The 12,926-nt window shown below is 52.5% G+C and overlaps 1 protein-coding gene across 1 annotated transcript in view; it reads right to left on the bottom strand.

Moving 5' to 3' along the window:
* Positions 1-12,920, bottom strand: part of Kcnk1 (potassium two pore domain channel subfamily K member 1) — a 34,527-nt gene extending 21,607 nt beyond the window's left edge. Inside the window, exon 1 of the mRNA XM_015504333.2 lies at positions 12,555-12,920. Within this exon, the coding sequence (XP_015359819.1) occupies positions 12,555-12,909 (355 nt within the window). The 5' untranslated portion in view covers positions 12,910-12,920. The remainder of the gene's footprint in view (positions 1-12,554) is intronic.
* Between the last annotated feature and the right edge of the window lie 6 nt (positions 12,921-12,926).

Genomic DNA, 12,926 nt, shown 5'->3' with positions numbered 1-12,926 from the left:
TAAGTGTAAAGATACATCCTGAGCAGTGCCTTTTCCTCGATTGTACAGCACCTTTGTTGAACAAGACCCACGGGGTCCAGTGTCTCCAGCCAAGGTGACGCTAGGCATCCTGGCTCTCAGTCCCGCACACTGCAAAACCATCTTGGGCAATCACAAAGTGCAAGGTCTGTGTTCAGAGCACTGTGCTGCTTCTACAGACGGGAGAAAAAGAACGCTCAATTAAGTCACATCTCAGCTACCAAGTTAGGGGGCTGAGCTGAGGTCTTACTGTTAGTTGAGGTTTCACTGTGACAAAAATAAATTACTTACAGCCAAGAAACAGTTGGCTGGCAATATGGCTCCCTCAGGCCCCACCCATAGCCCTTTATCAACCGATCAGCCCCTCATCACCCAGGAGCCCCTCTGCACGCGCTAGCCCCTCTTCACCCCATGGCTGGATTGTGGGGTTTTCTGGTAGTGACCCACTCCCTACACAACCTCCTTATAGGTGCCCCAGAAGACCCAGAGACTGGGGTCTGGCCCATGGCCGGGCGTGGGAAGGTGAGGGAACACTGCAGGGCAAAGGCCTTGAGAGACGCTCTACTGCCGCCCACACCACTGGCCGTGAAACCCCTGTCCACTGTGTCCTGGGCCTACACTGCAGGTCCCCTTGAGGTCCACCAAGGGCTCTGGCGGGCAGTCTGCTCACAGCTCCTCCATTCCCACAACCCTGTCCTCACCTCCTCGAGGTCCTTCAGCCAGGTAGAGCTGTTGTTGGTGCAAGCCCCTCAAGTCCGAATGACTGCAGGAGCCTGGATCCAGTCCAGGCCATGTGTCACAGTGCAGCCGGGGAAGCCCCTATGGCGCCAACTCTGCTGCACACCTCGCCTCCACCAACACTGTCCTGGCCACTGCCTGCCCTGGTGGCTCTTGAGACGGGCACCCTCACTCTCTCCTCAGACGAGCCCATTTCCACTGTGGGAATTTGTGCCAAGTGATGCCCCTGTGCTCACTTGCCTCTGCCCGCCTCTCCACCCCACCCAAACTCAGCCTTATTGCTGGTCCCCTCAGTCTGCCTCCTCCGTGAAGCCTCCCCGAGCACTACAGCTCATACTTCCTGCCTCCAAGTCCTGCTGAGGCTGCCAGGGACCTACACAATTCCACACAGAGGCCCAGGCACCCCCACAGCTGTCCAAGAGTGCCCTGCTTCACCTGGTCCCTGGCCAGGGGTGAGCTGTCCTAGGCCCAGGGTCACCCTGCACGGCATTTTCTTCTGTAGCCTCACCTGTTGGAAAGAGCAGGGCTGACCTCGGGATGCTCTCCCAAGACCCGGGATCAGGAACGCTCAAGCTGGACAAGGATCTGACCCGGCCCCGCCTGGTCCAGATGCTGCCGATGGGCTTGGGTTGAGGATGACTTGCCCGAGAGAGCTGGCCCGGGCCCAGCTCAGTGCTCCATACTTGCGGTCCCTCACTTGGCCTGCAGGACACTCAGTACAGCCGAACTATACATTTTCCCTAAAAGCAACCCACGAATCTCACTTCAGGACACCAGGCTGGACTTCTGAGAGTGTCCCTTCAGGGAGACTCAGTCATGTCCACCTGACTTCACTCTGCCTCCCCGGAGTGACTGACAGCAAGGGCAGGCCAGGTGGCAGAGGAAACTCCACAGACAGAGTCCACCTGCACTGGGTCAGGGGACAGCCTGGGCACAAGGAGAGACAGGCCACACAAACCCACCACAAAACCTAGTTTCAAATGAAGCATAAGAGGAAACCACATGGGCAGGTGCAAACAGGACCCCTGGGCTCCCCAGGCCACCCTCATCAGAGCAGGTATTAAATCAGAGTGCCCGGGGTGGGGGTGGGGAATCTTGGCGTCAGCTCACCTCCTGTGAGCTACGACCAGGAAGTTGCTTTTGCTGTGTGTGGGGTTTTTTTTTTTGTTTGTTTGTTTGTTTAATTTTAGTGATTTTCTTTCCTCTAGCTCTGTGTGCAGCACCAGGAGTGAGTGGGCTGGCGTGGTGGCAGGCTGCTCACCTACCCACAGCTCCTCCCCTGCTGCTGGGGACCACATCCGCCCATGCCCAGCGCAGGCACCTCGGGAGCCTCCTGTGGGCGGGAGACAGGCTCTTCTGGGAAGGCACCAGTAGAGCTCTGGGCGGCAGGTGGGAGGTGAGGGGGCCCTCAGCCACTCAGAATACCACAGGAGCCATCTGACTCCGGCACCCAAAAGGAGGCAGGCTGGAGCAGCCTCTCCAGCTTCTTTAATTAACTTAAGCCACCTAACCCTGGTCTCTAAATAATTGAGTGCCTTGGTGACCAGTGTTCAAGCACTTGACAAATTGCACTGGCAAGAATGCTTGAACCTTCTAATTCTAGCTCAAAGCCTTTCACTTTCCCTCTCCTTGGTTCGTCACAAGCTGAGGCTGCATCTAGAACAAAGTATTTGAGAAAAAAAAAGAGGGTGCTCAGATCATCAGATCATCAGGGATGGGAGGAAGCCGCGTCTGCAAACCTTCAAGTTAAGCAGCACAAGGAGACAGGAACAGCGGCAGGCACTCTCCCTGGAGACACAAGATGACCTCCCACCAGTGACAGAATCTGAAACCGAAAATGTGCTTGTCTGGAGCGGACACCCTCCCACACCGTCCCCCACGGCACCTCTTGTGAAAAAGAGATTTATGTTTGCCTTATTGACTTCCTAAAAACAGAAACCATGTAAGTTCTTTCCATGTGACTTTATTTAATATCAGCTACTCCCAAAAAGTGTCCTGGAGGGCTGGAATGTAGCTCAGTAGCAAAGCGTTTGCCTCACATTCACAAAGCCCTGGGTATGATCCCCAGTTCCAAAAAAAAAAAAAAACCACTAAAAAAAATAAGATAAAGAAATGTGCTGGAGATATCTACTGTCATCCTTTGCACACTCTATAATGTATATTTTATACTGAATCCCTGCATGAACACTGAATATTCCACTGGTAAACTTATAAAATATGAAGCAAATACTTACGCTCTTTGTTGTTTCAGCTTCGTACAAAGCCTTATGTCATACTACATTAGAAATTAATAGCACCATTTAGCTACTCTTCCTTAGCATACAAGTTGAAGTATTTAACACTATCATAAATGTTTCCAACCCAGGAAGGTAGCCCAGAGACCTCACGTCCTGCACCTGAAATCCTTCTTCACCACTTACCCATCATCCCCCCAAGGCCTTCAGAGTCTGCGCACTGACAATTGAGACATGTGACCTACTGCGAGCCCACAGCACACTGTTCAGCAGAAGTCACTGTCACCATCCAAGCGTGGCCCTCACAACACCCCTCTGAGCTGCGTGTGCCCCCAAGGTAACCCGGGCCCACCCCAGTGGGACGGAGTCCAACAGGCCCAGGATGAGCACCAGACTCTTCTACTGCCAGGGCACTCTGTGGAGAGCACTCTGCCTGCGGCGTCATTCTTGATTAGACTTCTGCTGACAGCTCACACCCACTCCATCCGCCCACCCTGCAGGTTCTGCCATCAGCTGGCTCCCACGTCCCAGGCTCATCCGGGTTCCTGTGTTCCTCTGTTAGTCCCTCCTACACCTGCCAGGGCCCACCTGTTAGAGCAACTGGCTGGATCCCCTCGTCCCTCAGACCTGCTGTTGCTTCCCGCCTCGTTCTGGAAAGCCACCTGCGTTCCAAGGCCTGGGATGTTGACACCCTGCCCTGCACCGCCTCTTGGCGCTCTTGCTCAGCCCCTGGTGGTGATGGCTTTCTGGTTGGGCTGTCCAGTCAAGCCTTTGTCCTCACGCACAGCTCCCTAGACAACTGTACCAAGCATGTCCCTCCTTCCCTCTTCTCACCTGCCTTCTCCTCAGTAGACGGGGGCATGGCCACAGAGGCCATGTAGACCACTGGGGTCATCACAAGCTGCAATGCCAGTGCCCACCCCTGCCCCAAGCACACTCTCCCTGGCTCCCGTCCCCAGGGCTAACTTACTGTACCAGCCACGGGCTCTCTCCTTGGCAGCATCTCCCTCCCACCAGACGCCCCTCCCAGGAGAGCAAGCACCATTCCTCTCATTCACTGCGATATAACCCAGGGCCCAGCTCAGTGCCTGGGGAGCCCACATGCTCCTTAGATGTGCAGGAGGGAAGAGGGCCTCTGCCCCGCAGACCCTGGAGGGTCTCCCATGCTGGACACAGCTATGAGGCCTTCACATACCACAGGTGAATACTTCAGTCATCTCAGCAATTTGGGCCTATTTCCTCAGCAAGGCAATGACGTTACAGATGAACAACTCCTTTAGAGCCTTCTTCATGTTACAAGACAATCTCAGATGAGGGAAGAAATGTCCTCAGAAGGCGGGTTACTTCCACACAGGGTGGCATTCAAGAAGTGAGGGGACCAGCAGGCAGAAGACTGAGTGCTTGGGAGAAAGGGCAAATAGAACTGGGAAGGGGCCTGGGGAAGGCCCTGGGCAGGGTCCTGCACCCCTAGTGCAGCAGGCCCCGCCCGTGGGCAGCTCTTCCTGGAGATGGCCTCTCCTGCCTCCCTGCTCCACTGGCAAGTGGACTACAGACCAACAACGAAACCAGGCCAGAATAAACCTCAAGAAACCTCAACAAAGTGAGCAGAAAGGGGACAGAGGCCTCAACTTGAGTAAACTGCTCGGCTGAGACTGAAGAGAGGGGTCTGCGGCTCCCAAGTGGTATTTGCATCTTTCACATTGTCCATCTTCACAGCCACAGCTGTCATGAATGTCTGCAGCCACTTTGGTCATCCCAGACGACTTGCCCCTCTGCCCTCTGCAGCCCTTCAGCTGCATCCAATCCCTTCTGTGAGGACCCCCTCCCTCCCCATGACTAAGCATTGCACGTGCGCAGTCCATTGTGTGAGCCTTTTTGTCTCTAGAAGCAGCCTCCCTTCCCGTCAGAGCAGCGTGTGTGCTGCTTTCTGTTGTACACTGCAACCTAGGTCCTAAGGAGGCCTCTGTTGGAGGCTGTATTTTGCCTATTCTTGATTTCCATCTTGATTGGTTTCTCAGAGCAGGCTGAGCTGGCTGCACTGAGCTGGGAACTCTTGAGGGGGCTGACCACCACCTAGGGCTGGTAACAGGGAGGCCAGCAGCTGGGGAACAGTAGGGATTAGCTCTGGCTTCTGTAAGCATCCCACAGCTGCTGGCTGGAGAGGGCTGTTAACGCTAGCTGAGAGCTGCTGTTGCTTGGAGCTGCTAACACTAAGGAGCTGCACTCAACCCATTTGTGATTTCTGCCTAAGTTGAGAAGAATCCTGAGCCAGTGGGTACAGTTTGGGTCATGTGTGAGGCCCTGGAGCTTTGGCTTATATCAGTAGGAGCCTCCAACTGATCTCCATGTGCACACTCGGGCCTTAGGCCTGCACGTGTCTTGGCTTTCTTTCTGAATCCAGCCATGATTCCACCAACTCTGCAGTACCCGGGTCTCTGAATGCCTGGTGAACATTCCACCTAAAGCCCCCACAGTATAGAGACAAGAGAGAAGGGCCCATTCTCTACTTCCACCTTTAACAGCTATGGCTGCACCAGATGCCTTCTAGTCAGCTATGACCATGTCCAGTGCCCTGCAATGGCTCCAGGGAACTTCACTTTGGCTAGCTGCAGCACCTCTGAGAGACCTGTGGCAATCCCTGAGGACCCCTCCCTGCAGCCTCTTTGGATGCCTCCCTCTTCCTTGACCGTTCCCAATCTGGTCCACAAGGAGCAGTACAGAGCCATGACTTGGCAGACAGCCTGAGGAGGCTGTGCACATGCCTAGACCCACCACTGCTGGCTATAAAAGGAGCACACTCCTCAGTCTTGTGCCAGGCTAGGACCCCATCTTAGGTACTGCCTTCCTGTGCCGCAGCAGATCCACAGCAAAGCCTGGCTCAGATGAGTTCCACAGCTGCTATGATCTTTATCCTGGAAAGAGCAGGCTGAACTGGTTGCCCTGAGCTGGTAGCACCAAGGGCTACTACTGCTGAGGATGCTCCACAGCCTGAGAGTATCAGGGAACTGGACGAAAGCTGCTCAGGGGAGGGGGGGCCTTGAGTTCCAGGAAATGGCTGGGAGAGCTGTTGACACTAGTTGCTGGGAACTGCTGATGCTTGGGCCATAGGAGCACACAAAGAGCTGAGAGTCACTGGCACTTGAGTGCAGGGCTTTGATGGCTCAGGGAGTGCCAGTTTGGATTTCTATAAGATCTGAACAAGAGAACCCTTCAATTGGTACCAGTGCTATAAGCACACCTGTGGAGGTGTGGGAAGGCAGGCTCTCCTTGCACCAAGAAGTCAGCTCCAGTCAGAGATGCAATTGCAGAAAGGTAGACTCTGATCTGAGATCAAACAGACAGCACCAAGTTAAAACCTGCCAGTGTCCAACAGAAGCCAATTAGTCTTCATCCATATAGCAACCAAGTCTGCTCTGCAGATGGAAGAGAGGGAACCCGGACGCCACTGGGAAGCAACCAGCATGAGGGCCGTGCAGTGCTTCAGGAACAGAAAGTCCATGTTCCTGAAAAGCTATGTGGCCCTGAATCCCTCTTCTGCCTCACTTCCACTGTCAGGTCAGGGTCAGAGCCTGTACCTGCTGCTGACTGAGAGAACACCATTTCTCTAGGAACTACAGAGAAAGACCACAGGAAGTCAGAGCCAAACTGAGTCCAGGGACAGCAGGGTCATAGGAGTTGAGAAAACACCTCAAAGCTGCATGCTTTCTGACAAGGCCTTTATCTCCTGTCAGGAACAAGCAATGGAAACACAGAACAGGCTCCATAGATGGCTGTAACTGGTATCAGTGGGTGTCTCTCAATAATAAAATCTAGCCAGCTGCAACTCCAACCATGCCAAAAAGAGCATTCGATGCAGCCGGCATCTGTCCCTGAAACCACCCTCGCAGTCGGCCGGGCCATCTGGAGTTGCCCTTTTTATGGGTCACACTGAGTATGAGCAATTTCATATGCTCTGACCTTACATGTGTCTGCTACTCATAGCCCATAGATGTTTTGCCCACACCACCATTCAAGGACAGTGTGTCCTGAGGGCCTGGCTAGGTTCACTGCACATTGGAAGATTCTGTTCTTAACAAGAGTTACAGTCAGGCCATTAAAAGCAAAGGCCTAGTTTATTTCAAGGTATAACCATCCATAATTGTTACAGCATGTTCCAGGTGCTATAAAACAGGTGTAGAGAAAACAGTAGTTTGTAGTTTGGGGGATAAAAAGCTCTTCAAAATATTCAAGAGCTGCTGTTACATAGACAAGTATGGGTTTATACATTCAAGCACTGAATCCGCTCGCTGTTACCATCACTGGGTGGAAATGCTTCCAGAGTGTATTGCACACTTCTATGACTTAAGCAGAAGCATGCTGAAGCCTTTTCTTAATGGGTCAAGGACATCGACAACCATTAGCTCTGCCAAGGTGACATCCTACTTATGTACAGTACATGAAACTTGCAATAGTAAAAAGACTTAAAATTTCTGTTTCTTGTGCTCCTGTATCTATTTTTTTCATACCATTAAAAATAGCTGAGCCCCTCTTGCTTCGTTCCCTAGATCTGTCATAACAAAACACCACAATGGGGTGGCTAAACAATAGAAATTTATTTGCTCCTAGTTCTGGAAGTCGGAGGTAGAGGTGTGGGCAGGTTGAGTTCCTTCAGAGGCCTGTTTCAAACTTGCAGATGGCTGCCTTTGAACATGGTCCTCATTCTCAGTCAATCTCCTCTTTAAAATCCCTGCCTTCAAATGTAGTCATGGTCTGCCGTGTGGGGTCAGGCCTTCAAGCCATGAACTTGCTGGAAACACAGCCAATGCCAGCTCATTTTGTCAGGGGTCATGGAGACCAGGTCTGTGTTTCCACCCCTGAGAGGGGAGGACAGTGGAGGCCACACCTCACTGACTCCTTGCACACCTGGAAGACGATGCATGCACTTGCAGTCTGGCACCCGAGAGGGGCAAAGAATATGTCTTACATTGTTTAGTTGTGTGGATGCCAAGCTGCCTGTCCCCATCACCTGTCACCTGCACCCCGGGGCTGTGCTTTTCCTCTTGAGTCATCCATGGGCTTGAAACCCACGCAGGGCAACATGTAGAAGTAAACGTGAAGGCGCATCCAGGCCCAGGCTCTCCTGGGGGAAAGGCCAGAAGCTGCGCTCACCATTTCCCGTCCCTCCTGGCTCGGGTGGACTCTGCTCAGCCTTCTTCACTGTCCTTTTTCTCCACGTTTTAGGTAAGATCATCCATGCCAACACAGCTTTATCGCCCACAGAAAAGGCATTGTCACAGATCTGCCCCCAAATCAGTGACACTTGTAATAACCACCCCGTTTCTGGAAGCAGTTGTTGGTGAGGGACCCACAGTTCAGGTGCCACACCCCTCTTGAGCATGCCAGGAAGCTGGAGAAGCAACACTGCTTGCAGGAGGTGCCAAAGGGAGAGACATGTGGGCAGAACAATCCTAGGGCTCCCAGGAGCTTTGCGCCCAGTGGAGCACGCTGGGTCTGCCAACACCCACTCAGGACGTGTCCTGGGTCTTGAGGCCACCTGGACTCCATCACAACTACTCACCTCTGCCACAGTAGCCGGAAGGCAGCCACAAATGACACAAATGCACGGGTGTGGTGCAGGCCAATAAAACTTCTTATGGGCCATGAAATTTAATTGTCATAAAACTTTAACATGCCAGGAAATATTACTGCTCCTTTGACATTTCCCCAACCATTTGAAAGCACAGAAGCCATTCTTGGCTCAGGCCACACAAACACAGGCAGTGGGGACAGGTCAGGCCCAGGAACTGAGCTGTGGTTGGCTCAGCCCTGCTCTACTCTAATAGCTCCAGAAATCTGTGTTGGTGGGAAAACGCATTTCTAACTGACAGTTCAAACACCATGCATCCATCCTGCACACCACACCCCCTTTTACCTTTTCTTACATCTTTTTTGAAAACCACTCCTGTTTTGGTAGCCCCCTATCTGGTTACATCAGGGACCACTCCAAACAAACCCAAACAAGCTCCTTTACTGGACACATTTTTAAGAGTTTTGAAATATCTCTTCACAAATAGGGACCAGAGAGCCTCCTGCAGAAAGGAGCCATGGCTACAAATACAGAAATGGACTGGGTGTCCTGTGGATCCCCCTTCAGCAGAAGGTAGCCACCGCTTAGAGAGCGTAGGAATAAAACACCATCTTACCCAGCATCCCTCATCGGGATGTGGCTGTTTAGCAGGGTGGGGGTGAGTCAAGAAGCACACTTGTGGCAAACCAATACCACATATGGTTCTTAAGAATGAATGATGTACTCGGTAGTCCGAATCGGACATCACTTTCCTATGTGCACACGTGACACACGACCAGTGAAACTCCACATCATGTATAGCCACAAGATGGGAAGCGATACTCCCCATGTGTATGATATATCAAAATACACTCTACTGTCATGTATATCTGAAAAGAACAAATAGAAAATAGAATGATAAAGAATGAACGATGCAGCTCAAAGTCTTACGTGGCTACTAAAGAAGAGTTTAATAAAATGACATCTGACTCCCCAAATATCACCTAGACGACGTGTCCTTTGATCCTCGGGAGAGATTACAGTGTGAGTCAGGTGGGAATACTGTCTTCTCCTCTGGCTTTCAAGCCCCTCTTCCCTCCAGAAACTTCTGTTTCTTGCATTCTCATCTGGTTCCCATGGAGAGGTCTTTGTGTCTTTTTTGGATTAAGGGTGGTGGGTATCAACACATGCCACTCCAAAACACGGCACCATGGCACCAGAGAGAGCAGGAAGGCTGCCCTCACCTCCTCCTCCTCACTCTTCCCCCCTGAAGCAGGCAATGCAAGGTTTGTCGGACCTTTTGCCAAGGATGACACTCATGTAGGGCCACCCAGCCCAAGTCCAAAAGAAAAGAACTTCCTTATCCATCACCCAAGACTCCGGTGCCATGTAAAACTGAAACAGATGTCTCTTGTCGGCCTGTCCTTCATTATTGGTGCCTCAGCCATGAACCTGGCAATGGAGGAGAAAGTCTTCTCCCCTCAACAGGGGGAAGTAAAGAGGTATTAAACTGATTATTAGAAATACTCTGAGTCCTTGGCAAAGAATGAAGAAAAACACTGCTGTATCCGGCCAAGCTAAGGCTTCTTCCAAATAGACCATGCAGACTTCACCCAGTTCCTTCCAGAAATGGAGCCTCAGAATTTGGGGGATGAGGCGACTGGGACCCAAAGGCACTGACGGACCTGTATTACAGCAATGGCTGACTGAGGACAGCATCTTTGAGATGCCGGTCACTACTACTCCACACAAGACAAGGTTGGGCTGTGCCTATGCAGCAGCTGGCAGCTGACAGGGGTGTAAGGATGAGAGGGACAAGGACAAGCATGTGCCCTGAGAGAGGAGCAGTTCCGGCTCCCCTGAGCTGCCTGGCTCTCTGCCAGAGAAGATTCTCCTAGTAATGAAGTATACCAGCTTTAATCTAAAAGTGACCTGACCCTCTGCCACAAATCCAGTCAACTGTGTCCAACAAGGGGCTCAGTGCAAAACCAACAGAGGAGGACCTTGGACTCAGAATGGCTGTACTCACGACAGAGTTCATTGACCTGCTAATTTTCCAAACCAAGAGGCACCTTTTTCACTGGGTTTGTCCCTAAGTGCCCCTTGTACTGTTTTCCTAAATGAACCCTTGTTTTGCATGAATCCAGACTTTCTTAGGAACCCCAATGCCATCTGAATACCAATGATAAGACATCTGTCCCTGGCGCCTTTTCTACAGGAACTGCAATTTTTTTTACTAATTAAAAAGTGTGAGAATGTCTCACATCTTAAATAGACAAGAATTTCCCAGAGGAAGCAAGATATACACTAACTTTGGACATTTTGTTAAGGATGTATGATATTGAGCTTATACATGAGCTTCACCACTCAGGGGCAACCCTCCCCACCCTAAGGAAAAGCAAGTGGGTTCTTTTCCACCTGGCATCCTCATTCCTGTCATGTCTGCAAGGTACACAGTAAGAGCTGTCACCCTTCTCAGCATGCGTACCCAGCATCATGACCCCATTGTTAACTTCTGTAGCCTTGTGGAAATACTGACTTCTGTAGAGAATGAGGGATCTTGCTCTAGCGCAAGCGTAATCTCAACAGAAAGGCAAGGTGAATTCTGCCTGGGCAGAGGGACAGAGCTGGTAAGTACAGTGGAGGCAGCATTTGGTGAAATAAAAATTAAAGAGTCTCTAGGGCAGAGGCCATCTTTAGAAAGGGAGACACAGGTTTGTCTTATTTAAGGCTATGTTTTTAATATTCCATAACACAAGCTAGACTTCTACTTCTGTCTATTTCAGGATAAATTTAAGTCAGCTTAGTAATTCACACCAGACTTCTGAATAATTGTTTTACATGCTCTTCATGGACATTGTTATGTATCACTCATTAATAAGTAATTGCCAAAACCACCAACTGGGTATAGCCCCGGGGTGGGGGTGGGGTTTATGAACAAACAGGCTGGGAGGTCCAGCGAGGTAGGAGGTCACACCCAAGGGGATCCACCTGTAAAGGTTGGAGGTGGAGATTACAAAGTGGGAGGAATCACAACGCCCCACCCCCACCCCCATTCCAAGCTACTCTGGGAACTAGAAAGTGTGTGGTGACCTTGTGCTCACAAAAACAGGTTGCTTCACAGGCTGATCTCAATGAGGAGAAGGGGCTGTGCTGGAGCCCTGTGAGGTTCTGGACAGAGGGCAGACACCTATCTCTACCTCAGCGCCGCTGTGCGCCCCACTGGCCAAGGCTGGGGAAACAGCCTTCCTGGATCTAATCCAGCCCAGCGATGGCACTGGGGCCTGTGCCCCCTCCCACCTCACCCCGTGCACCCGAGGACCTGCTTCATTCCTGAGCCCTGCAGGAGGTGGTGCTTTGAAGTTGACCGGGAACCTCTCATACCTAAAGTTGAAATAACTGCTGAATCAGGGTGCCCCATTTTGTCGGCTCCTGGGCAATCGGACACTTGCTTTCCACTCCCCCACCCTCCTCCTACTCTGAAGGAAACCAGATCGGCCTGTTAGAGGTCACCTGCAAAAGCAGAGTGATGTCATTCGGCTACGCCGAAACTGCCTCCCGGTACTAAGAGCCTAAATATCTATGCATGGTTATCAAAAGAGAAGGCACAGTCCTGAAGGTGCCTGCAGAATTATCATTACTAGATTCTGCGGCCTCCGCCTTCTGGGAGCAGGTCAGGAGGAAGGTGACCGCACCAGGCGCACCCCCTAGCCGCTGGGCGGCCAGAATGCTACCGGTTCACCTGGAGATCTAGCTTAGGGTATTCCGAGAGACAGCGTGGGAGATGTAGCCCCTGCAGCTACTCAGGCCCTAGGTGAGGGACCACTCCCCAGGAGTTACTTAGGAACCACTCCCCTGGAGTTACTGGCTGTCGCACCAAGTCACGCTCTGGGGCCACCTCGCTGCGGCGCGCACCCTCGCGGGCCGCAGAAGGGGCCAGCGAGGGTCAGACGCTGGGGGCGGGGGATGGAGAGGCGCGGGCGCCGCGTGGGTGGCGCGAGGTGGCCGCGGCCTGCTACCTGTGGTGGACAGCACCGTGCTGGCGAAGAAGAGCGCAGAGGTGAAGTCCCAATTCCAGTTGCCCGAGGCGTTGCTGAGCACCGACACGCCGTAGTTGCTGGCCTCCAGCACGCGGCCCAGGAACTGCTCGAGCTGCGGCTCTGACAGGCACTCGTGCTCCTCCAGGAAGCGGCGCTTCAGCTTGCGCAGCTCCTGGCGCAGCAGGTCCTCGTAGGGCAGCTCCACCGAGGAGAAGACCACGGCGCCGAACACCAGGTAGAGCAGGTAGCCGAGCACCAGGAAGCCGAAGCACCAGGCCGAGCGGTGCCGCTCCACCAGGCGCACACAGGAGCTGCCAGCCAGGGACTGCAGCATCTTCCCGCCGCCAGGAC

This window comes from Marmota marmota, unplaced genomic scaffold (assembly GCF_001458135.2).
Source record: "Marmota marmota marmota unplaced genomic scaffold, marMar, whole genome shotgun sequence".
NCBI classification, from domain to species: Eukaryota; Metazoa; Chordata; class Mammalia; order Rodentia; family Sciuridae; genus Marmota; species Marmota marmota.
Note: the sequence above shows the minus strand (reverse complement) of the source record. Positions and strands in the feature narration are given on the sequence as shown.